The 25,823-nt window shown below is 50.8% G+C and overlaps 1 protein-coding gene across 2 annotated transcripts; it reads right to left on the bottom strand.

Annotated features, from left to right (window-relative positions):
- Positions 1-248: 248 nt before the first annotated feature.
- On the bottom strand, positions 249-13,283 carry THOP1 (thimet oligopeptidase 1). 2 transcript variants are annotated; one of them, XM_084796486.1, is made up of 13 exons: positions 13,059-13,283; positions 9,673-9,888; positions 6,873-7,021; positions 5,370-5,477; positions 4,578-4,680; positions 4,172-4,332; positions 3,250-3,385; positions 2,723-3,089; positions 2,295-2,496; positions 1,555-1,741; positions 1,349-1,477; positions 1,014-1,150; positions 249-919 (listed from the first exon to the last, which is right to left on the bottom strand). In XM_084796486.1, the coding sequence occupies exons 1-13, from the start codon at positions 13,072-13,074 to the stop codon at positions 764-766; spliced, it is 2,067 nt and encodes a 688-aa protein (XP_084652612.1). In that variant the 5' UTR covers positions 13,075-13,283; the 3' UTR covers positions 249-763. The 2 variants fall into 2 exon arrangements, with proteins under 2 accessions (XP_084652612.1, XP_084652613.1); XM_084796487.1 differs by having other exon boundaries at positions 9,673-9,885.
- Between the last annotated feature and the right edge of the window lie 12,540 nt (positions 13,284-25,823).

The raw sequence follows: 25,823 nt of genomic DNA, 5'->3' as shown, positions 1-25,823 counted from the left end.
TCCCGTCCCAGTGAGGAATGAGCCACAGAGCTCGCGCTGACCTGGAACTGCCCTGCCTGGAGTTGCCTCCTCAGTCTCCGGAGAGCGGACACACATATTAGTCGGGATCTTGTGTTACTCAGGGCAGGGCTGGTCTCGCCAGCTTCCTCTCAGTGCGGTGTGGCGTGGCTACCAGCCTTCCGCTTGTGTGTGCACACTACTCTTTGACCATGTCAGAGGCGGCGCGGCTGGGCTACACGAAGGCATCATTTTTCTTTTTTAAATGCAGATTTAATGGCAGCTAGAGGTTACAATACTGTACACAGCCAGCAGGTGGCAGACCCTCACCAAGTCTTGCTCCCAATCTTCCCTTAGAAAGGTCCAGAAAGAAACTGGTTGTTGAGAACAGACAAATGACCCTGAGTGACACACTGGACAGGTGACCCTGGCTCCATTCCTTAGCACCCTCCAATAGCTGGACTGTCATGTGACCCAAGAATGTCACAGCCCAGAGTAGTAGAGCAGTGGCAGGCCACGCCTGTGGGGCACAGCAGTACAGGGAGGAGTAGGAAGGTGCCCCTGTGTGAAGTTTAACCACGTCCACGTCAGGTGCTGGGAGGGGCTAGTGAAAACAGGCGGCCACTGGGGCAGCCTGATGCCAGGGGACCTTGAGCCGGGGTGTGACAATGATGGAAAATCGGCCCAAGCTCATCCCTAGGCCCCAGGGCAACCGAGGCCGCCCAGGCTGGCTGGGCTAAGGCACGGGCGGCGAGCTGGGGGGTGGTCAGCAGGCAGGCGGCTCGCTGCCCTCCACGTGCAGACCCTTGCTCAGGAGGAAGGCATCCTGCTTGGGGTCACGGCCCAGGAACTGCTTCAGCATGGTGCAGGCATCCTCAGAGCCCCCCGGCCTCAGGATCTTGGTCCGGTAATCCATGCCAACCTGGGGAAAGGGGGTGTAAGTGCTGCAGGCCTGCCTGGGTGCTGCCCCTCTGCTGACGTGGGCTGAGGCGCAGGGGCAGTGTGCAGCAGCTCACCTTAGGGCTCAGCACCCCCTCCTGCTTGAAGCGCGTATGGAACATGTCCATGGAGTACACCTCACTCCACAGGTAGCCATAGTACTGGGCGTCGTAGCCGCCAGCCAGGTGGCCAAAAGTGGCTGGCATGTTGGTCCCTGGAGAGACACAGGATGCACTGAGGCGTAGGCAGAGGGCAGCGTGGGGCCGTGGTGACAGCTCCTGAGTACACTGAAGGTGTCCTAGGCTCTGCAGGATGTGCACAGCACCCCAGGAAAGGCCCCTTAACAGGCTCAGGCTCAGCTCCAGGCCTGAGGAGGAGCAAGGTGGCGAGGCAGGCTGTGCTGGGTGGTTACCTGGTGTGGCAGGGACCCCCAGGATCTCTTGGCAGAGCTGGGAATACTCCTCAGCCGGGTCTGCGCCAGTCTGTGTGTGCAGGGCCTGGTCCACCTTGGCAAGGACAATCTGCCGAAGGTTGAAGAGACCTTGGGGGGAGGTCAAAGGTCAGCCTCAGCCGCAGGAAGTCTGGCTGAGGATTTATGGGCGCTGCAGACGGCCTCACCTGCATTGGCCTGGCGTGATTTGATGAGCTTCTCCAGCAGGTCCTGCGGGGCCTCACTGCCCGTGCGGTAGTGTTGGGACATGCGCATCAAAGGCTCCTTCTCCCACACCCAGTTCTCCAGCATCTGGGACGGCGCCTCCACAAAGTCCCGCTCCACGTGCGTCCCACTAAACATAGCAAACTCCGCCTACAGCGACACAGGTGGGTAAAAATCCCAGGCACACAATGCCCTGCCCGCCCCATCAGCCCTCAGCCCTGCGCAGGCCCGTCTCCGTCTCCAGTTCCTCAGCCCCACACTCAGTAGGATTCACGGGGCCCTGGCTCTGCTCCAGCCTCTTCCCTGCAAACTGTACCCACCAACCCAGATTTAGGAGAGGCCCTGGGCTGGACTGTACCCCCAAAGCCATCTGGGAGAGATGGTTGTGTAGAGATGGCAGTTTGATCAGGGGATGGGGACCACTGCAGGCCACCCTCAGCCGCAGCACAGGGGAGAGGCGGCGGGTCAGTGACATGGCTCAGTGGGCAAGGGGCGCTTCTGACAAATCTGATGCTACAAGCCCAAACTCCAAGACCCAAGTGGTGGACGAGGGTCAGCTGTCTTCTGGTCTGCACAACAAAGCACGGCACAGCCACGCACACGCCCCTTTCTGCACTGCAGGTGAATGCTCTGAACCCTACGGCCTGCAGGTGGCCATGGCGTGGCCAGCCACACACGAGCCCGGGGCACCCGTGTCGCACACCTGTGAGCAGAGCTGGTGCATGACGTGCCCAAACTCATGGAAGTAGGTCTCCACCTCGTCGTGCTGCAGCAGGGAGGGCGTGTCGGGCGTGGGCTTGGTGAAGTTGGCCACCATGGCCGCGACGGCCAGTTGCCGGCTGCCATCCTCCCGCAGGCAGCCGGGCTGCAGGCCGAAGCAGGCTGCATGGCCGTACTTCCCTTCCCTGAGGAGGAAGGTGAGGTCAGAGCAGGCACGAGGCACCTGGGCACCTAGAGCCAGTAGGCAGCACGCGGTACCCGTCAACGGCTACTGGGGCTGGCCGGGCACCCTCCCCGCAGCACCAGCCCCATGCTGCCCTGGACTTCCTGCTCCTCTGCCCCCATGCAGACTGCTGAGCAACGTGGTAAGCGACGGTGACCCTGGGTGTCCTGGCAGGTCCCTGTGCCCACCTGGGGTACAGGTCGAGGTAGAACTTGCCAATCTCCTCTCCAGAGGCGGCGTCGCGCACCGAGTACAGCCGCACGTCCTCGTGCCAGGCCGCGGCGCCCTCCTCCAGCGTGAAGGTCAGCCCCAGCAGCTCTTGGTAAATGGCCAGCAGCCCGCGCGTGACCACCTGCATGGGGAAGTACTCCTTCAGCAGGTTTTGGTCCACGCGGTAGCGTGTCTCCTCCACCTGGTTCATGTAGTAGCGCATGTCGCTCGCGTGGATCCGCCCGTCGAACGGCAGCCCCCGCCTGGCACACTCTGCCTCCTTCAGCTCCAGGATCACCGCGCGCTCCTGCTCCCCCAGCGGCTTCAGCTTCTGCGCCAGCTCATCTGCAGAGGCACCACTGTCACCCTCGGCCACCCCGCTGCCCACCGTCACCCACACAGAGCCAGGACAGGACAGCTGCAACAGGGAGGGCCAGTGCCTGCGGAGGCTGCGACACTGGGTGTGGGCTCCCTAGCGTGGCGAGCGGGGAGAAGGGAGGGCTACCTAGGAAGGTAGCCACTGTCTGGCTGGTCTTGGCCATGTTCATCTCCAGGACGTAGTCAGCGTGTGTTTGGAAGCCCAGCAGGCTGGCCTTCTGTGCCCGCAGCGACACCAGCTCCTTCAGGATGGCACAGTTCTCCTGCAGGGACACAGGCACCATGTGGCCCCAGCTCTGCAGCGCGCCAGCCAGGGCTACAGGTGCAGAGCGGTGAGGGGTGGCTGCCAACCTGATCACACAGAAAGTGGACCTGCCACAGAGATGGTGCAACAGGCCATGGAGGACAAGCCATTTGGTTACGAGGGCAGGGCAGGGCTGTTCAGAACAGGTGGAATAACCAGGGAAGGGAGGGGCAGGCCGAGGATGGAGCTGAGGAGTGGCCACGGCAGCGCCTCCCAGCACTCAGGTGGCTCTGGCCACTCTAGCCCCAGCGCCTCCCAGCCATAAACAGGGGCGCTTGGGAGGTCAGCGGAGACCTTTGTGTGAGAGGAAACTCTGAATGGCTAAGTGACAGAAGCCATCCCTCCCAAGCCACTGGGAGGTGGAGCCCCTGGTCTGGGATCTGAGGTCCACAGTAGGTGGACAGTGTGTGTTAAAGCCCAGCCTGTTCTGCATAGTCCACAGCTGTCAAGTGCCCACCTCACGCTGCAGCTGCAGGGCAGTGGGGAGCCCAGGCCGCAGTGACTCTAAAGCCAATGGAAGTGGAACAGGTGTCCCCACTCCACGCCCTGTCCTATGCAACCCTCTGGGCTGACACAGAGCGACAGCACCACCAGGGGGATCACGCGCCCTCCCCTGATCTAGAGCTAAAGGGGGAACTGCTGTACCAAGGCCACCAAGGTGTCCCCATGACAGTGAGAATCTGAGCACAGGGCCACCGTGGGCAACTGCGCCCGAGGGGAGGGCAGTGTGAGTGGGGGCAGCCACCTCCTTGCAGCGGGAGTTGAAGGCCTCCTCCACCAGGCGCCGCGTCTCGGGCACGTGGCACTTCTTCAGCAGCGGGAAGTAGTGCGGGTACTTGAGGGTGACCTTCAGCTTGCCGTCCTCCGCCTTCTCCAGCGAGTTCAGGAAGTCTTCCGGGAGCCCGCCTGTGACGCAGCAGACGCCGCTCAGCAACCCCAACCCTGGAAACTGCAGGGACCCTCGGGGGCTGTGGGTGACCACGGTGAGGGCCGAGGTCCTTAGAACCAGAGAGCCACAGGGTGAAGGCCCGGACGCCATAGGCGGCACTGACCGTCCAAGTCCCAGGCCTGGGCTGAGACCCAGCACCTTGTCCTGGGCTAAATCCCACTGTGCGGCGGGGTGTGCCACAGCCGCCCCACGGTGCACGCACCCAGCTCCTCGCGCGTGAAGGGCAGGAAGGTGGTGTCCTCGTTCAGGTTCTTGTTGAAGTCGATGCACAGCAGGCTCAGTCTCTTCTTGATGCTCTTGATCTTCTGCAGAGACACGGCCGTGTGAGGGCCCCGCCTCCACTGTGCCCCAGGCCTCCCACTTGGGGCGACCCTCGGCTGTGCTGAGGGAGAGCAGGGGAGCTGGGCTTCGGCCTCAGGCTCTTGCCATCTGCGCGTGGACAGTCCAGGTCCAGGAACCGCAGCACCAAGTTCTCAGCAGACACCACTGGGGCAGGTGCTGGGGACACGGGGCCTTCGGGGGCTCCTGGGCCTGTTGGGTATGGACTCAGCCTGGGAGACGCCAGGCACTTCCTCGAAGCCACCCAGCCAACCAGAGCTCACTGGAAGGGGACCAGGTGTGGGCGTGGGTCCACTGCGTCAAGCAGGACCACACTATAAGAATGTGGGCTCTCGAGCCGGGCGTGGTGGCACACTCCTGTAATCCCAGCACTCAGGAGGCAGAGGCAGGAGGGTCTCTGTAAGTTCAAGGCCAGCCTGGTCTACAAGGTGAATGGAGGACAGCCAAGGCTACACAGAGAAACCCTGTCTCGAGCTCTCCCTCACCCAAAAGAATGTGGGCTCTTACTGACCACAGTGACTCCGTGAGGGGGCAGCTGAGCTAGCTCTGCTCTCCTGGGCTGGGAGTCACAGTGTGGGTCTGGCATCCCTCAGCCTCAGCCCCTACTGGATGCTGCCACCTCAGCAGGTTAGTGGCTCTGATGCAGCGGCCTCACCTCTTGTGTGTCCTGAGGGAGGTGCAGCCCGTTCCTCCGGCCCAGCTTGACCAGCCGCTCCAGGTAGCGTGCTGCCTCAGGCCGCAGGGAGTCTTTGGGGAGTTTCTCCTGGAAGCAGATGCTCATGTCAAACACCAGGCGACAACAGGGGACAAGTCTGCCCCTTCTGTGGCTCTCACACCCACAGAGAGCACAGAACTCCAGGAGATACGGTGCCCACTTCTGGCCTCTGTGGGCAGCAGCACACACTAACACACCCATAGACAGACAGAGAAGCATACATGTAATTACAAAAACAAACACCTTAAAAATTTTATTTTTATTTTACTTGCATTGGTGTTTTGCCCACATGTATGTCTGTGTGAGGGTGTTGGGTGTCCGGGACTGGATTTAACAGATAGTTCCCAGCTGTCAAATGGGTGTTGGGAATTTAACCTGGGTCCTGTAGAGGAGCAGCCAGTGCTCTAACCACTGAGCCATTTTTCTAGGCCCCAGAACCAAACATCTTAAAACAAACAACCCACAATCTGATTGTGAGACAGGTGGCTTCAAGGATGAATGAAGCCAGGCGGTGGTGGCGCACGCCTTTAATCCCACCCAGCTCTTGAGAGGCAGAGGCAGGATGATCTTTATGAGTTCGAGGCCAGCCTGGTCTACAGAGTGAGTCCAGGGTAGCCAGGACTACCCAGAGAAACCTTGTCTTGAGAAAAACAAAACAAAACAAAACAAAACAAAACAAAAGGGTGAAGGAGATTGCAGCCAAGCCCACAGACCAGTGTTCAATCCCCGGCACAAACAGCGGAAAGACAGAAAAGTCTCCACAGGCCCCTACCCAGTAAAGAGGTAAATGTTAACAAATGTGTAAATGATTGTACAGCCGGCACGGAGCCACCCAGAGATCCCAGCTCTGAGACAGAGACGGAGGGAGCCACCCCACCCAGCAGCACCACAGGATCCTGCTCCTGAGCGCACCCCGCCTCAGGCGGGCCATGGTGCACAAAGGCACCAATCAGCACTGTGAAAACCCAGGCTGGCTTCCAGTTCAGCAGGGAACCCAGGGTGACCTTGAACTTCTTGTGGCATGTGCCACGACACCCTGTTTTATCCCAAGAGGGCCTGGCTGGCCTTGATCCTGCTGCCTCAGCCTGCCAAGTGTTGCCTGAATCAGACACTTGGCTCTGTATCACATTTTATGTGCAATATTAACAGGCATTTCAACAACAACAACAAAAGCCTAATCTCATTGGAGGCCTCTGCAAGCTGAGACTGCACGGTTCCCACAGCGCCTGCTCTCTGCCCTGCAGGCCGCCCACCTGCAGCCACACCACCCTCTGCCCTGCAGGCCGCCCACCTGCAGCCACACCACCCTCTGCCCTGCAGGCCGCCCACCTGCAGCCACACCACCCTCTGCCCTGCAGGCCGCCCACCTGCAGCCACACGACCCTCTGCCCTGCAGGCCGCCCACCTGCAGCCACACCACCCTCTGCCCTGCAGGCCGCCCACCTGCAGCCACACGACCCTCTGGTAAACGTCCCGCCTCATGCTCATCTCCACGTCGAAGTCCGAGAGCTTCTTGTCAGCCTCTGTGCTGGCTGCTCGGATGTCCTTGCTTGGGGACACGTGCTGGGGGAAGTCGAGGATGTTCCTCTGCACTGAGGGTGAGACACGGGGACAAGGTGAGAGGAGCAGGCACCTGCGGAGACACTGTCACACCAGGCCAGGTTCAGGCACTGGAACAGAGGGGAATCGCTGCCGCCACCCGCAGCCTTGGTGAGACCACAGTGCAGACTCAGGGCAGCAAAGCAGACACTGGGGCACTGGGACACAGTCAGGCGCGCTGACCAGCTCACACCGGGGCAGGCGGTGAAGCCATCCCAGCACCACGGGAACTGAGGCAGGAGGAACGTGCCTCCATCTGGGGCCGTACAAGCTTGAACACTACCACACCTGCCCTGTGACCCAGGTCACCGTCAAATCTTGTGTGTGTGCCACAGCAGGACCCACAACAGCCAGAGGTAGGAAAGCAGTTCCCACCGCAGGCCAGACTATCACACAGCCAGGACAAGAGCGAGGCTCTGACATGCTCAGTGTGGACGGCGGCAGCGCAGCCCTGGGTGGGGCCCGAGGACCCTGAGGTTGAGACCTGAATACAACTGTAGCTCATTCACCCCCCAGCATCCGGAAGATGCCATGCTCACAGCCGACTTCCTGTGAGAGTGTGTGCTGAGGCAGGGAGGTGACCAGGACTCAGGATTGTCTGGCAGGCACAGAAGGGTAACTCAGAGCAAAGCTGCTGAGCTGGCGCAGGCAAAGGTACCTGGTCACCCGGCCTGACCACCTGAGTGTGACCTCTGCGATCCGCACTTTGGCACGAAACAATGGAGGGATGCAAGTATACTCTGACCTCTACGGAGGGGCTCTGCTGGAAAGGTCCAAGTCTGGCGCTTCCTGGGAGCTCGGCATATAGCCATGGACCCCCTTTCTCAGCGGGGTCCCCTTTCTACCTGAACCCTAGAAGCTCTAAGGAGAGAGTCACTTAGCCAGTGAGGGCCCACAGGCCCAGCCCTTTCCTGATAAGGAGCCTGTTCATTAGGCACCTGGGGATTCCTGGAGATACCCACCCCGTGCTAATAAGATGTCTTGGGAGGTTGGGAGGGATGGTCTTGGTTTTTATTTTTATTTTTTGTTTTGGGTTTTTTGAGCAGGGTTTCTCTGTGTAGCCCTAACTGTCCTGGTCTCACTCTGTAGACCAGGCTGGCCTAGAAGTCACAGAGCCTCTGCCTCCCAATTGCTGGGATTACAGGACTGTGCTAACACACCTGACTGCGTCTTGGCTTTTTGTTTGTTTGTTTGTTTTTGTTTTTGAGTTTTTGAAGACAGGGTTTCTCTGTGTAGCCTTTGCTGTCCTGGGCTCACTTTGTAGACCAGGCTGGCCTTGAACTCACAGCGATCTGCCTGCCTTGCCTCCCGAGTGCTGGGATTAAAGGCATGGGACACCAGGCTTTTAACTAATTGACTTTTCCTAGAGCCGTTTCCCCACCCTTAGGATAATTTGGTACAGCTGTTCCCCTCTCATGATAGGGCTGTTTTGTTACATGTAGATAACGTATCCTGGCAGCCCCTAACCCCAGGGAATCAAACACATTCACCCTCACACACCCCTCCTGCCCAAGGCTTATGGTCCTGATTCACAAAATAAACACAGTCTGTCTGTCTGTCTGTCTCACTTGCACCATTCTCCCACCTTGACGTCTGAGGAATGATTGCTGGTCAGACAGCAATGGCAGAGCCCCGGCAGCCACTGCCACCTACTCCATCTCAGCAAGCCTGGTGCTGACTGCAGGCGACATCTCACTGGACCTGCCTTCCCCAGTTGCGAGCAGCTGCCCACAGCCCTCGTCCCCTGCTGTGCTGATTTAGCACAGCAGCCTAGCCAAGGGGCTGCAGCGCTGTGGCATCCCCGCCACCACAGGCCGTTGGAAGGCCCGAGTTTCCACTGCTCGAGTCTCCACTGCCACCCGATACCACACTTTCACTCTAAAAGAGCTAACTGTACCACCCAGTGGAAAACTCATTTCCGTTACTGCTGGTGAAACTGGGAGCCTCGCCTAGCCTGTGGGCTTTACCCTGAGTAAGAAACGGGACAACATGTGGCCTCCAGGTCTGTCTGTTCTTGTCGGGAAGCAAGCAGCACCTGGACCAGCCGCCAGCCGTGGGACCCAGGCCACCCCTCCCTCCCATCATGATGAATGACACTCCACACGCACAAGAACATAAACAAACATCAAAATATCAAAAAAGAACAAAAAGCCAAACAATACTGACACGCACCTGTCATTGCAGCATGCAGGGGCCTGAGGTGCAGGGATTACACATTTGAGTGCAGCCCAGGCGACACAGTCAAGGGCTTGTCTCAGAAAACAACGGTACCAGGCAGATGGCCCAGCGGTCAGAGCACACAGTTACCAAGCACACGCAGCTCACAACTGCCTGTGGCTCCTGCTCCAGGGGACCCGACGCCCCCTTCTGGCCTCAGTGGGAAGTACACACACGGGCACAGGCATGGCTGGGGGCCCCAGAGATCCACCTTTCTCTGACTCATAACTGTGCCACAGCCTGGCCTAAAAATAAAAAATCCTTAGAAAACGAACTCACATGAGGCCTGTTTGGCAGTGCACAACGCCCAGGAGCCAACACCCAGGAGCCAGAAGCCACAAAGCCCTAGGTTTCAGGGGTGCCCCGGAGCTGGCTCCTTATGCTCATCCTGCAGGGATGCGCACAGTGTGACACCTCCTGAGCTCACCTGTGTAGGTCACCTCCACATCGGCCAGTGCCTTCAGTGTGCTCTCGTAGGACACGTCCTCGAAGTCCTGGGCGCCCACGCGGTCATACACGCGCTTGGTTTGCTCGATGAGCTCCTTGCTTAGGGCCTCGATCTGCTGCGCGCTCAGGTCCCAGCGCAGGTGATTCACCGTGGAGCAAGGGGATGCTGCAGCCACAGGGTCCCCAGCAGAGGCTGCTAGGAGGAAGAGGAGGAGGAGACCCGGGGCCTCAGCAGGTCCATAAGCAAGTGGCCCAGGTGTGTCTGTCCACTCTCCTCCTCCCAGCATCCACTGAAGTAACAACGTCATGAGCAGGGACCATGTGTGGACACAGAGCCATGCTCCCAGGTCTTCATGCTGTGGGGGTGGGGCTGGGCAGACAGGGGCCATGCCCCAGTCCCTCACGGGGCTGGGGGTGGGCAGTAGGGGTGGGCGGGGAGGATTCTAGGCAGGGGCTCTACTGCTAAGGGGCCCTGCTACTTTGGCAAAGGCTATCCTAGAAATGTAAGTACAAGCCAGGCACAGGAGTGCATGCCTGTAATCCCAGCACTTGGGAGGCAGAAGCAGGTGGATCTGTGAGTTCGAGGCCAGCCTGGTCTACAAAGTGAGTCCAGGACAGCCAAGGCTACACAGAGAGACCCTGTCTCGAAAAACTAAAAACAAACAAACAAACAAAACAAACCAAAAAGAAACGCAGGCACAAGTTCTGGGCAGCTGCGTCTTTTCAAGGTTTCTAACTTCTTACAAAAAGGAGATTATAGAGCCCCCTACTGCAAGAGGCTGGCCCCGAGGAGCTTCCGGAAGCCTGTCCTCCTACTGGCCCTCTGTTCTGCAAACCATCCAGCAGCACGTCTTCCAGGAGTAGGTGTGGCCCTCCACACCCCTGTGCTGCCAAGCTATAATTAAGGCCATTCCTGCCATGTTGGGCCTCAGTGACAAAGGCAGGTGTGGAAGTGGGGGCTGGCAGGTGGCACTCTGGGACAACCAGGAGAACCACATCCCGTGGACAGGTGCGGTGGCAGCTGCCGGCACTGACCCCACAGCTCCACAACACTTGTTCAACACTGATGACTCGAAGCAGCTGGGCAGGACCATCTTACTGTGCATCATACAGAACTGATGTACAGTTCATGGCCCAGTAAAATGAGGGCGGGTGACGCACGCTGACCTGAGGGCAGATCCTTACATACACTCACGCTCTCAGCAGATGACACCGAAGGCCCTGAAGATGGGGTGGCAAGGACAGGAAGGGGGCTCCCTGCCAGGAGGTGGACTAAGTGCGGTGTGTGTGTATGTGTGTGCAAGCGCGCCTGTTTTCAGTGATCTGGAGGCTGGGACAAAAGGATTCCATGTTTGAGGTCTAAACGGAGAACACAGCGCAAGCATGTTTCAATCGAATAAAAATAAAATTGGGGCTGAGGCTCACTGCGTAGAGCACTTGCTCAGCCTGCACGAAGGCTCATCCACCCCCACCATCATAAAAATCAGGTGTGGTGGGCATGCCTGTCGTCCTAGCGCTCCGGGAAACTGAGGCAGGGGGACAAGAGTTCAGGGTCACCCATGGCTACATATCAAGTATGAGGCCAGCCTGGGATACAAGAGACCTTGTCCCAAAATGCAAAACCATGGCTGGGTGGTGGTCCCCACCTGTCATCCCAGCACTCGGGAGGCAGAGGCAGGTGGATCTCTTGTGTTTTGAGTCCAGCCTGGTCTACAGGGTGAGTTCCAGGACAGCCAGGGCTACACAGAGAAACCCTGTCTTGAAAGCAAAAAATAAGAAAGCTGGGCAGACACTAAAGAAGAAACTCAGGGTTAGCCCTGGCCTGCGAGAGCCCAAGGTGTGCACAAGGGACACTCCCCCCTCTCTCTCCTCAAGCTGGGGCAGGGCCAGCCATGAGAACAGGGAGAGTCCATAAATTCAGGAGAACTAGGGTTTCAACATCCTCTGTGAACACTGGATTACTGCCTCCATTCCAGTCCCTTCCAGTTCCTGAATAGCAGGAAATTCTAACCATTGCTGTCACCATGATCCTGATCACACCGGGAGATGAGCTGCAGGTGTGACGTGCCACACACCCTGGACCATGTTCTAAGATACAGGATGAGGTCACACAGAGACCTTTGGGCATTTTGGGAGCCTTCTGGTCTCGGTCTCCCACGCTTGGGAAGGCAGGCTGGCACCCGCTCAGTTGCCTTCTCTGGATTAGGCAAGTCCAGGGGATATCAATCTGGTTAAACAGTTTGAAGGCTCTAACTGCCAATCCTGACAACCTGGGGTTTAATTTCCTCGACTCACTAGGTGGGAGGAGAGCAGAATCCTGCAAGTTGTTCCTCCGACCACATGAATATCCCTACACACGCACGCACGCACGCACGCACGCACGGACGCACGCACACGCACACATGCACGCACGGTAAAAACAAAAAAAACCTGGGGCTGGAGAGATGGCTCAGCAGTTAAGAGCACTTGCTACTCTTCCAAAGGACCCAGGTTCAATTCCCAGCATCCACATGGCAGCTCACAACTGTCTGTAGCCCCAAGATCTGACACTCTCTCTCAGACATGCATGAAGGCAAAAACACCAATGCACAGAAAAGCAAACAAACAACAAACAAACACTTAGGCTGCAGTCCCGGCTACACCTGACAATGGAACCCCTCCCATGCAGCTCCATCGTCTGGGATGCTCCCAGCCCACCAGGCCTGGTAAGAAAAAGATCGGTCTCCCAACCAGCCGGGGGTCGGGGGTTGGGTCGGGGGGGTGGCCCGAGCGTTGAGCAGAGAAGGCACCCAACCAGCCGGGGGTCGGGGGTGGGGGTTTGAGCAGAGAAGGCGCTGCTCCGCTGTATTCAGTGGTCAAAGGAGCTTGCTGCGCTTCCAGAGGACCAGCGTTCAGTTCCCAGCATCCCTAAAAGGTAGTTCCCAACCACCCGTGACTGACTTCGGGTACAGAGGATCCCCACACTCGCGTGGCCTTCGTGGATGCTACCCGCACGTGCGCGCACCACACACACACACACACACACACACACACACTCAAAAATAACAAATACTGGAAAAACAAAAGGACCCAATTGGAAGTACTACCCTGACCTCTCTCAAGTGCCAGGTGGCACACGTTCCTGGCACCCAGGCTCCCACGCCACCGCCTCCAGGCAGGCAGCCTTCCAGAAACCCGTGCCTTTACATCACGTGTGGGGCTTCGCTCAGCCCCGTCGGCAGTCCACCTCACTCTCGTTAGGATGGCAGGAGGCACGAGCAAAGTCCTGGGAAAGTTAGCTCATTCATTCTGCGCATGAGGGAAGGGGGTCGGGAGTCCCACAGGGAGGGGACAGACCCAGGGCCTGGGCGAGGGGCGGACTCCTACCTGCGGGGGGCTTCATGGCGGCCGGCTGCGCGCGGGCGGGGGGATGGTCCTCCTGTCGTCCTCTCGCCTGGACCGCCCTGGTCTCCTGGGGAGCTCGGCTCGCAGCCGCCGGCTACTCCGCCGTCGTTTCCAGACTGAGGCGCCCGCCGCCCGCGCGCTCGGAGCACGCTGGGAAGGCGCAGGCGCGCCAGAGCTGCCGGGGAGTCCCGAGTGCGCACGCGCAGGGAGCTACCGGTCTGGCGCCTGCGCAACGCGGTTCCTTGAGGGAGCCAAGCCGATGGCGCGGTCATGCACCTACGCATGCGCAGGACACAGCGGAGCCCGTGATTGGCTGGCAGAGGCGAGTAGGCGGTGCCCTTTAAGCTCCCTCCGAGCTGCCGGGATGCTGTTTCCATGGAAACCTGACACTGGTCCTCCTAGCTCTTTTCTGAGAAGATTTTTGTTTCTTGCAAGCTGTGTGAGTTTGTGCTTGGCCTGTTTGTTCATTTCATTTCTTTCCGCTCTTCAGTCAGGGTCCCGCGTAGCCTAGGCTAGCCTCACACTCGCCATGCAGTTCCTTGTGCCTCCACCTTCTGAGTTCTGGGATGACCCGAGCGTGCGCCATGCCGAGCTACCCTTTCTTTTTCTTCCTCTTTTCCTTCCTTCCTCTCTTTCCTTTCTTGAGACAAAGTTTCATGTAGCCCAGGATGGCTTGGAATTTACTATCTAGTGCTGGCAGTCCTCAGATCCATAGCAACTGTCTTGCCCTAGCTTCCGGGTTTCTTGGGCTGCAAGTGTGACCGCCATGTTTTTTGTTTGTTTTTGTTTTGTTCTTTGAGCCGGATGTGATGACACACGCTTGCAATACCAGCTAATTAGAACTGGCCCAACCTGCAGCCTGTAGGAGTAGCCTAGGCTTACATACCGTGTCTGAAGAGCCGCAAGCCAAACAAAAACTCGAATAAATCGCGTCTGGCAATTCATTAGTGTGTTCTCGTGGTGCTTTGGTAAAATACTCCGTTTAAAGCAGCAAAAGATCCTAGGCTGTCGTGCTGGAGAGATGACTCAGAGGTTAAGAGCACTGTCTGTTGTTCCAAAGGTGCTGAGTTCAATTCCCAGCAACCACAACCACCTATAATGAGATCTAGTGATCTCTTCTGGAGTGCAGACAGGCATGCGGTTAGAATACTGTATAAATAATTAAATCTTTCAGCCTGGTCTATAAAGTGAGTCCAGGACAGCCAAGGCTATACAGAGAAACCCTGTCTCGAAAAAGAAAAAAAATCCTAGGCTGCCTCTGCAAGTAAATGATCCTATCAGCAGGAGATCACACTCTGACAGACTGTGGAGACCAGGCTGGTCTAGAACTCACAGAGATCCTCCTGCCTCAGTCTCCACTGTGTTAGGATTAAGAGTGTGTGTAAGATTTTCAGGGGGTCTTCCTCTGTCATATCTATTTCTTATCAGTTTGGATGGAACCCACAATTTCTCCTTTCCTGTATGAACATATGAAAAACCTCTACCCCATCATAACACACTTCCTGTTCTCCATCCTGAGGTCAGGATGTCTTTGAAGCGGACAGGCTGATCTAATTCAGCAGATCCTTCTAAAATCCATTGTCTCTCTCTGCAGCCGTTGTTTTGTTTTTCGAGACAGGGTTTCTCTGTATAGCCTTGGCTGCCCTAGACTCACTTTGTAGACCAGGCTGGCCTTGAACTCACAGCGATTCACCTGCCTCTGCCTCCCGAGTGCTGGGATTATAGGGGTGCGCCACCACACCTGGCTGCAGACATTGTTTTTTTTGTTCACTAGCATTTAAGAAAGTCAAAATCAACAAGGCATTATGTAATCTATCTCTGGAGGGGTCTTTGATACCCCTTTTTGTTTGATGAGCATTTGTTTTAAAGTACGATTGGCTCTTTCAATGACTGCTTGTCCTGGGGGATTGTGTGGTACACCTGTAACATGTTTTATGTTATAATACATTAACAATATTTTATTTTATTAGAGACATATGTTGGAAGAGTCTTAATTTGCTTAGGTATTCCCATAACAGCTATGACTTCTAATACATGTATAATAACAGAATCAGCCTATTCAGAACTTAAAGCCATTGCCCACTCAACTTCTGAGTATGTGTGTATAGTATGTGTGTATAGTATGTGTGTATAGTATGTGCGTATAGTATGTGCGTATAGTATGTGCCTATAGTATGTGCCTATAGTATGTGCCTATAGTATGTGCGTATAGTATGTGCCTATAGTATGTGCGTATAGTATGTGCCTATAGTATGTGCCTATAGTATGTGCGTATAGTATGTGTCTATAGTATGTGCGTATAGTATGTGCGTATAGTATGTGCGTATAGTATGTGCGTATAGTATGTGCGTTTAGTATGTGCGTATAGTATGTGTCTATAGTATGTGTGTATAGTATGTGTCTATAGTATGTGTGTATAGTATGTGTCTATAGTATGTGCGTATAGTATGTGCGTATAGTATGTGTCTATAGTATGTGGGTATAGTATGTGCATATAGTATGTGCATATAGTATGTGTCTATAGTATGTGTCTATAGCATGTGTGTATAGTATGTGTCTATGTGTGTATAGTATGTGCGTATAGTATGTGTGTATAGGATGTGCGTATAGTATGTGTGTATAGTATGTGTCTATAGTATGTGCGTATAGTATGTGCGTATAGTATGTGTGTATAGTATGTGTCTATAGTATATATCTATAGTATGTGTGTATAGTATGTATCTATATTATGTGTCTATAGTATGTGTGTATAGTATGTGTGTATAGTATGTGTATATAGTATGTGTCTAGATTATGTATCTATAGTATGTGTGTATAGTAGGTGTCTATAGTATGTGTGTATAGTATGTATCTATATTATGTGTGTGTAGTATGTGTGTATAGTATGTGTCTATAGTATGTGTCTATAGTATGTGTGTATAGTATGTGTCTAGATTATGTGTCTAGAGTATATGTGTATGGTTATGTGTCTATAGTATATGTCTATAGTATGTGTGTGTAGTATGTGTCTATAGTAGGTGTCTATAGTATATGTGTATAGTATGTATCTATCTTATGTGTCTATAGTATGTGTATGTAGTATGTGTATATAGTATGTGTCTATAGTATGTGTGTATAGTATGTGTCTAGATTATGTGTATAGAGTATGTGTGTATGGTATGTGTCTATAGTATATGTCTATAGTATGTGCGTATAGTATGTGCGTATAGTATGTGTCTATAGTATGTGCGTATAGTATGTGCGTATAGTATGTGTGTATAGTATGTGTCTATAGTATGTGCCTATAGTATGTGCATATAGTATGTGCGTATAGTATGTGTCTCTAGTATGTGCGTATAGTATGTGTGTGTAGTATGTGCGTATAGTATGTGTCTATATTATGTGTGTATAGTATGTGTCTATAGTATGTGTCTATAGTATGTGTCTATAATATGTGTGTATAGTATGTGTCTATGTGTCTATAGTATGTGCGTATAGTATGTGCGTATAGTATGTGTGTATAGTATGTGTCTATAGTATGTGCGTATAGTATGTGCGTATAGTATGTGCGTATAGTATGTGCATATAGCATGTGCGTATAGTATGTGTCTATGTGTCTATAGTATGTGTCTATAGTATGTGCGTATAGTATGTGGGTATAGTATGTGCGTATAGTATGTGTCTATAGCATGTGTCTATAGCATGTGTCTATGTGCGTATAGTATGTGCGTATAGTATGTGCGTATAGTATGTGTGTATAGTATGTGTCTATAGTATGTGCGTATAGTATGTGCGTATAGTATGTGTCTATAGTATGTGCGTATAGTATGTGTGTATAGTATGTGTCTATATTATGTGTGTATAGTATGTGTATAGTATGTGTCTAGATTATGTGTCTATAGTATGTGTCTATGGTATGTGTGTATAGTATGTGTGTATAGTATGTGTGTATAGTAGGTGTGTATAGTAGGTGTCTATAGTATATGTGTATAGTTTGTGCGTATAGTATGTGCGTATAGTATGTGCGTATAGTATGTGTCTATAGTATGTGCGTATAGTATGTGCGTATAGTATGTGTCTATGTGTCTATAGTATGTGCGTATAGTATGTGCGTATAGTATGTGTCTATAGTATGTGCGTATAGTATGTGCGTATAGTATGTGTCTATAGTATGTGCGTATAGTATGTGCGTATAGTATGTGTCTATAGTATGTGTGTATAGTATGTGTCTATAGTATGTATCTATAATATGTGTGTATAGTATGTGTGTACAGTATGTGTCTAGAGTATGTGTGTATGGTATGTGTCTATAGTATGTGTCTATAGTATGTGTGTGTAGTATGTGTGTATAGTACGTGTATATAGTATGTGTCTAGATTATGTGTCTATAGTATGTGTCTATAGTAGGTGTCTATAGTATGTGTGTATAGTATGTATCTATATTATGTGTCTATAGTATGTGTGTGTAGTATGTGTGTATAGTATGTGTCTATAGTATGTGTGTATAGTATGTGTCTAGATTATGTGTCTAGAGTATGTGTGTATGGTATGTGTCTATAGTATATGTCTATAGTATGTGTGTATAGTATGTGTGTATAGTAGGTGTCTATAGTAGGTGTCTATAGTATATGTGTATAGTATGTATCTATCTTATGTATCTATAGTATGTGTGTGTAGTATGTGTGTATAGTATGTGTCTATAGTATGTGTGTATAGTATGTGTCTAGAGTATGTGTGTATGGTATGTGTCTATAGTATGTGTGTATAGTATGTGTGTATAGTATGTGTGTATAGTATGTGTCTATAGTATGTGTCTATAGTATGTGTGTATAGTATGTGTCTAGATTATGTGTCTAGAGTATGTGTGTATGGTATGTGTCTATATTATGTGGCTATAGTATGTGTGTATAGTATATGTCTATAGTATGTGTATATAGTATGTATCTATATTATGTGTCTATAGTATGTGTGTGTAGTATGTGTGTATAGTATGTGTCTATAGTATGTGTCTATAGTATGTGTCTATAGTATGTGTCTATAGTATGTGTGTATAGTAGGTGTCTATAGTATGTGTGTATAGTATGTGTCTAGAGTATGTGTCTATAGTATGTGTCTATAGTATGTGTGTATAGTATGTCTATAGTATGTGTGTATAGTATGTGTCTAGAGTATGTGTCTATAGTTTGGTGCGCATAGTTCCGTTTACCAAACTCTGTAAAAGGAAATACACCCATTTGCCAAATTTCATTTCTTAGCTACCATGACAATTACTTCCTGCAGGTGATGGAGTTTGGTTATATATGGAATAAATAGGACATTTTCTCAGAATGTCCTTGGCTTGTTGCCAAGTAATAGAAAAATCATTTTTTTAAACCTTTGCTGTTAACATGGTGTTTTTTTTTTAAAGTGAAGCTCTGAAGCTTCTAATACACTTCTCATCAATAGTTGATCAGTTTCCTCATTACCTTGTGTAGAGGTCCAGGTAGACCTGTGTGAGATCTTATATGAGTTATATACAATGGATGGTTTCTGTTTCTGGTCACTTGTAATTGAATAAATAGTGGAATTAATTCGGAATCATCCTGAATTAGGTCATTAGTTTCCATATTCAAAACAACCCTTTCAGCATACTGAGAGTCAGTAACTGTATTAAGAGAGTCTTCAAACTCTGATGACATCAGCAGAATTGCATATAATTCTGATATTTGAACGGAATCATAAGGACTCTCAACTACCTTGCTTATATTTCCTGACTTATAACCTGCTCTTTTTGATTTATTGGCATCAATGTGAAATGCAGGGACCACCAGAAATTGGAATCTTCTATACAAGGAAGAATCCAATCAGTTCTTTTTAATGAATTGAAGTTGCTTGCTTTTAGGGTATCTGTTCTTAATTTCTCACAAAAAATCACTGCAAGCCCTCTGCCAGTGTTTATTGTCGGCCCACAATGAGGCAATCTCAGCATTAGTAAAAGGTACCACAATCCCAGCTGGATCTAGTCCAGCTAACTGGTGAAGTCTCATTTTTCCCTTTAGAATCAATTCAGAAACCTTTTTGAGACAGGGGTCTCTGTGTAGCCTTGGCTTTCCTGGACTCGCTGGCCTCAAACTCACAGTGATCCACCTGCCTCTCTGCCTGGGATTCAAGGTGTGCACCACCACGCCTGGCTCAGAAACCTTTTCTATGTAGGTTTTTAATTTTTTACTTTGTGTGGTAAAAATATCCATTCTAAGATACAATCTTCCCTCTGCATAAGAATTCCTATGGAAGCCAGGCAGTGGTGGCTCAGGCCTTTAATCTCAGCACTCGGGAAGCAGAGGCAGGTAGATCACTGTGAGTTCCAGGCCAGCCTGGTCTACAAAGTGAGTCCAGGACAGCCAAGGCTACACAGAGAAACATTGTCTCGAAAAACCAAAATAAATAAATAAAATAAAATAGTATTCACAATCAGTTACATGATTTCTCTCTCTCTCCTATTTGTATCATAGCATCATTTAAAAGAGCCTTCAACAAACACCAAAATTTTTGTGTTATTGTGTCTTTTTTATTTATTTATTTATTTGGTGGCGGGGAGTTAATTCCTCCCACCAAGCTGTGACAAAGTATTTTTATGGGTGTGGATACAGTAAATTCGTTGGGCGTCAATTTGTTGCAGTTTGTATCTGTTAAGGCCTAGGAAGCCAATAACTGACACAATGAGACTGAAATGTAATTCAAAGCTGCAAGCGCTGCCCTGGGCAGAACCTAAACTGCTACTAATGTACCAGTAAACTAAAACTAAACCACTCTAACCCTCGTAACCTACTACATCCCAAGCACGTGCCAGTCTGATCCTCCTAGGGCAGCCTCTCCTCACCAACTCAACTCTCACCTGTCAACCCCTGGCTCCTCCTCCCCTCCAGGAACCGCCTCCCCCGCCCCTCCCACCCTCCCGTACCCGCCTTCCACTTCCTGTCCTTCTGCCCAGCTGATTGGCTAAATAGCACTTTATTGACAACTGCTACTTCCACTCAAGGCAATTCTCCACACTATTTTATGGGCTGGAGAGATGGCTCAGAGGTTAAGAGTACCGGCTGCTCTACCAGAGGTCCTGCCTTCAATTCCCAGCACCCACAGGGTGACTAACAACCATTTATAATGGGATCTGGTGCCCTCTTCTGGTGGACAGGTGTACGTGCAGTTAAATACCGTATACATAGTAAATAAATAAATAAATAAACTTTAAAAAAAATAAAATGCCTTTTTTAGAAAACCTCTATTTTATTTGGGGTTCCTTAACATCGTCCTTCAGTCCTCCGTCTCTCCAAGCTCTGGGGAAGCTTGCTCAGGGAGCTGCCCCTTGGCCTGTGTGCGCTGTGATGAGCTTGCTCCAGTGGCGCTCACTCGGGGAGCTTGCTTGGAGAAGTGCTCTACTGTGACAGAGAACCAGGCAAACCGGACAAACAGGGGTGGGGAATCTAATGTCCTAGGCATCAGGACCACAATGAAGCGCTGTGGCGACTCTCCTGGAGGGCACGCAGCCCTTTACCCGCGTTCTCGGGCTCTGGGGTAGAGAGAAGCCAGGTTCTCACATCTCTCCGCGGGAAGAGGCCCCTGCTGCTTCTCTCAAGCAGGAAGGGCAATCCCAGCAGCGCTGAGGCTTGGAAAGTGCAGAAAGCAGCCGCCAGAACCCAGAGCTGAAAAGAGACTGCTGGAAAAGCCAGGAACTACAGTTTATTGTGCATTCTAAGCCTCATGCACTCTTCGGTGTAGAACGGGGAGTCAAAGCTGAGCCAAAGGGACCAAACAATCCAGGACAAGAAAGAAAGGCAAGAGACCAGAAGGCTCAAAAGGGACGGACCATAAAAAGCGACATCCACTGGAGAATCCGGATTTTTTTTTTAATTTTTATTTATTTATTATTTGTACAGTAATTATTTGTCTGCACGCACACCTACAGGCCAGAAGAGGACACCAGATCTCATTACAGATGGTTGTGAGCCACCATGTGGTTGCTGGGAATTGAACTCAGGTCCTCTGGAAGAGCAGACAGTGTTCTTAACCTCTGAGCCATCTCTCCAGCTCGAATCCGGGTTTTTTTTTTTAAGCCCTGGGAGTTGTATTTTTAAAAAGGAGATCCCAGTGTATGGCTTATTTTTATAATAAATATCTTGAGAGTCTTATCTGGGGAAGGGAAAACAGCCCCTGGTAATCAGGAGGTGCCTTTTAAGTTTTTATCAGAGCATGAACAGGTCTGTGACACCACTTACCATATGGGATTCAGGGGCCCACTAGGATCGAAAGTCAAAAGTGGTTCTATTCGCCTTTAATCCCAGCCCTGGGGAGGCAGAGGCAGGTGGATCTCTGTGAATTCAAGGCCAGCCTGGTCTACAAAGTGAGTACAGAACAGCCAGGGCTACACAGAGAAACCCTGTTTCAAAATCCGCCCCCAAAAGCCAGGCGTGGTGGTGCACGCCTTTAATCCCAGAATCGGGAGGCAGAGGCAGGAGGATTGCTGTGAGTTCGAGGCCAGCCTGGTCTACAAAGTGAGTCCAGGACAGCCAAGGCTACACAGAGAAACCCTGTCTCGAAAAACTAAAAAAAAAAAAAAAAGACAAAATCTGCCCCCCAAAAAGTGAGTCTCCCCCCTTTTTAATTTTAAAGGTTTATTATTATGCATAGTGTTCTGCCTGCATGTACACCTGCAGGCCAGAAGAGGGCACCAGATCTCATTATAGATGGTTGTGAGCCACCATGTAATTGCTGGGAATTGAACTCAGGACCTTTGGAAGAGCAGGTGGCGCCCTTAACCACTGAGCCATCTCTCCAGCCCGAAATTTCCCCGTTAAGTGCACATTAGGCTGGCTAACTGGAGGGGGGGTGGTCTTTGACCTTATCCAGCAATGCCCCACACCTTAATACCTCCACCTCTCTTCCAATCCCCTGACCCTAGGTAGGAGAGAAAGAATGTCAGAAGGGACACGGGACACAGACCTCTATTTTTTAAAAGATTTATTTATTTATTTATTTATTTATTTATTTATTTATACAATATTCTGCCTGCATGTGTGCCTGCACACCAGAAGAGGGCACCTGATCTCATTGTAGATGGTTGCAAACCACCATGTGGTTGCTGGGAATTGAACTCAGGACGTTTGGAAGAGCAGCCAGTGCTCTTAACCTCTGAGCCATTCCTGCAGCCTGATGTACAGCTCTTTAGACTTAGTTCTGGCTCGTGAGGGTCATCCAGTTCTTTGGGTAAATACCAACCTCAGCCGTCAGGATCCCAGGCCCTGTAACAGGAGTGTTACAGCTTTATGGCTTCTTCTTTCTTCCATCCTTTCAACCACCTGACACCAGACAGGAGAGAAGGAGGGCAGTGGGGGAGGGGCATCAGGGCTGTCAAGATCCTTGGAACAAGTTTGCTGTTTTTTAAAAAAATAATTTATTTTTATTTTATGTTCATTGGTGTTTTGCCTTCACGTATGTCTGGGTGAGGGTGTCAGATCTTGGAGTTACAGACAGTTGTGAGCTGCCGTAGCCCCCACAAGTTTGCTCTTTATTGTCAGAATACCTAATTATTTCTTCTTTCTTCTTTCTTCCTCCTCCTCCTCCTCCTCCTTCTCCTCTTCCTCCTCCTCTTCTCTTCTCTGTGCATGACTACTTAACAAACCGCAACCAACTATACCCAACGGCATCCAACCACCAACCCACCATAACCCACATACTGGGGCTCTACCATTTAAATACCCTGTGAAATTGTCTTGGGGAATTCCAAATGTCACACACTATCTGCAGCTGACAAAACCATGCGTCTGCTAGAGCACAAGGCAAATCACAGTCAGCTGCTGTGGACAACCTGAAGCAGCCCCATATACCCACACCTGAGATTAAAATGAAAACATATTCTTATAATATTTCTGTGGTAAACTGGCCTCAAACGCACAGTGATCTGCCCATCTCTGCCTCCCTAAGTGCTGGAATTAAAGATGTGTGCCACCATGCCTGGCTTGTTTCTGTTTGTTTTTTTTTTTTGGTTTGGCTTGTTTTTTTTTTTTTTTTTTTTTTTAACCAGGCTGTCCTGGAACTCACAGAAATTTGCCTGTGTCTGCCTCCCTAAGTTCTGGTATTAAGGTGTACCCAACCATGCCTAGCTATATTTGTGTGTGTGGGGGGGGGGTGTCTGTGTCTGTGTGTCGGTATTTTGAAATGAAGTTTCTCTATATAGCCTTGGCTGGTATTTTTTTTTATTAAGATTTATTTATTTATTATACATATAGTGTTCTTCCTGCATTAAACTCTGAGCTGTCTCTCCAGCCCCTTCTCTCTCTCTCTCTCTCTCTCTCTCTCTCTCTCTCTCTCTCTCTCTCCTTGTGTGTGTTTTGGTTTTTCCAGACAGAGTTTATTCTCTGTGTTAGGCTTGGCTGACCTGAACTCACTCTGTAGACCAAGCTGGCCTCGAACTCACAGCGATCCACCTGCCTCTGCCTCCCGAGTGCTGGGATTAAAGGCGTGCACCACCACAGGCCCGGCTTCCCTTCTCCTTTCTTGCCCTGCCTCCTCTCCTCTCTTCAACCCCAGCGGGGCCCCAGGAAGATCAGGAGGAGGGAGATGAGCTGAGGAAAGCTACAAAGTGCAAGTATTGCTGAGAGTGAGACAAAATAACATAGAGGGTTAAGAGCCGGCTTAAACTGCTCAAGACTGTGTTGGGAAGCCTTGTATTATAAAAGAGTGTCGGGCTGGAGAGATGGCTCAGAGGTTAAGAGCACTGGCTGCTCTTCCAGAGGTCCTGAGTTCAATTCCCAGCACCCACACGGTGACTCACAAGCATCTATAATGTGATCTGGTGCCCTCTTCTGCCTGAAGTGTACATGCAGGCAGAGCACTGTGTACATAATAATAAACAAATAAACCTTTTTAAAAAGTTTCAATTATTTGTGCAATAGCCAGGTTAAGAAATAAGCTAAGAGAAACAAACAGTTTTGTAAAAGTAACTTCAAACACTTTGTTTTCCTCTCTATCCTTTTTTCCCTCTCTTATCTAGTGTTAGGCGGTTTAAAAGAAGAAAAGGGGTGGAGAGAGGCGGAAGAAAGAACCCACAAAGTAGCAAAGTCCTATTACAGGGTCTCAGTGGTGTCAGGGGATGGTTTTGTGCCGTGTTTTCTTTCTTTCTTTCTTTTAGATTTATTTATTACTTATACAGTGCCCTGCCTGCATGTACCCCTGCACACCAGAAGAGGGCACCAGGACACATTATAGATGGTTGTGAGCTACCATGTGGGTGGTGGGAATTGAACTCAGGACCTTTGGACGAACAGCTAGTGCTCTTTTTTTTATTTTTTTATTTTTTATTTTTTGGTTTTTTGAGACAGGGTTTCTCTGTGTAGCGTGGCTGTCCTGGACTCGCTTTGTAGACCAGGCTGGCCTTGAACTCACAGCGATCCTCCTGCCTCTGCCTCCCGAGTGCTGGGATTAAAGGCGTGCGCCACCACTGCCCAGCTACAGCTAGTGCTCTTAACACCTGACCACTCTCTCCATCCTGTGCACTGTGTTTTCAAATGGTGATTTCTGTACCCAGAGATCGAGTTGCAGGCCCGATGTCATTTCTTTTTTTTTTTTTTTAATTTATTATTATGTATACAGTGTTGTGCCTGCATGTACACCTGCAGGCCAGAAGAGGGCGTCAGATCACATTATAGATGGTTGAGCCACCATGCTGTTGCTGGGAATTGAACTTAGGACCTCTGGGAAGAGCAGTCAGTGTTCTTAACCTCTGAGCCATCTCTCCAGCCCCTAATGTCATTTCTACGAAGCATCTCCTGCCTCAGTGCTGTATAAAAATTGTGCTCCATCATCTCGGATTGTTTAATAAAATGTTGACCATCTAATAGCTGAGCAGGAGAGTTGAGGCACGACTTGCAATGCCAGGAGGGGGAGAGTGGGAAGGAGAAGGTCATGATGAGGGGTTGCCATGAGGGAGGCGCCATGAAGACACAGATGGAGCAGGAGCACCCAGGGAAAGCCTAAGATGGCAGGTAACAGGGCACATGGCTGGGAAGTAGCCAGGCCAGCATGGCTGTGTTAGAATAGCTGAGTGTCTGCCCAGCTATAGTGCTTTAGGCTTATTAATAAATTTAGTAAGTCTCTGTCCCATCATTTGGAAGCGTGAGTGGGCATAGAAAAAAAAAAACCAACAACAACAAACCATGTAATTTAACACAATAGCCCAGGCTTACCTGGAGTTTGCTATGAGGGTGGCCTTGAACGCCTCACCTTCCCTCCTCCATGTCCAGAGTGCAGCATGGTGGGCATGCAGCACCATACCTGGCTTCTGCAGTCCTAAGAAAGGAACTTAGGGCTTCATGAAGCTCAGTGGCTGATCCAGCTGATGGGCTGAGGTACTTAGAACAACGTCAACACTGATGGTCAGGCTTTGTATCAGGCTGGGGAATTCTCATCACTTGTGGTGGTGTGAATAGAAACAGCCCCGACAGGTTCACAGATGAGGGACTCTAGCCTGAGCATGGCAAGCGTGGCTCTGGAAGGTCCTGCCCTTCTCTCCCATTCCTCCCTTCTTCATAGAATACATTAGGTTTTATATATATATATATATATATATATATATATATATATATATATACACACACACACATATACACATATATATGTATATATACATATATGTGTGTGTATGTATATATAAATATATATATTTTCCCCCGAGACAGGGTTTCTCTGTGTAGCCTTGGCTGTTCTAGACTCACTTTATAGACCAGGCTGGCCTCA

The sequence above is a fragment of the Acomys minous genome, assembly GCF_964271855.1.
Source record: "Acomys minous genome assembly, chromosome: 9".
NCBI classification, from domain to species: Eukaryota; Metazoa; Chordata; class Mammalia; order Rodentia; family Muridae; genus Acomys; species Acomys minous.
Note: the sequence above shows the minus strand (reverse complement) of the source record. Positions and strands in the feature narration are given on the sequence as shown.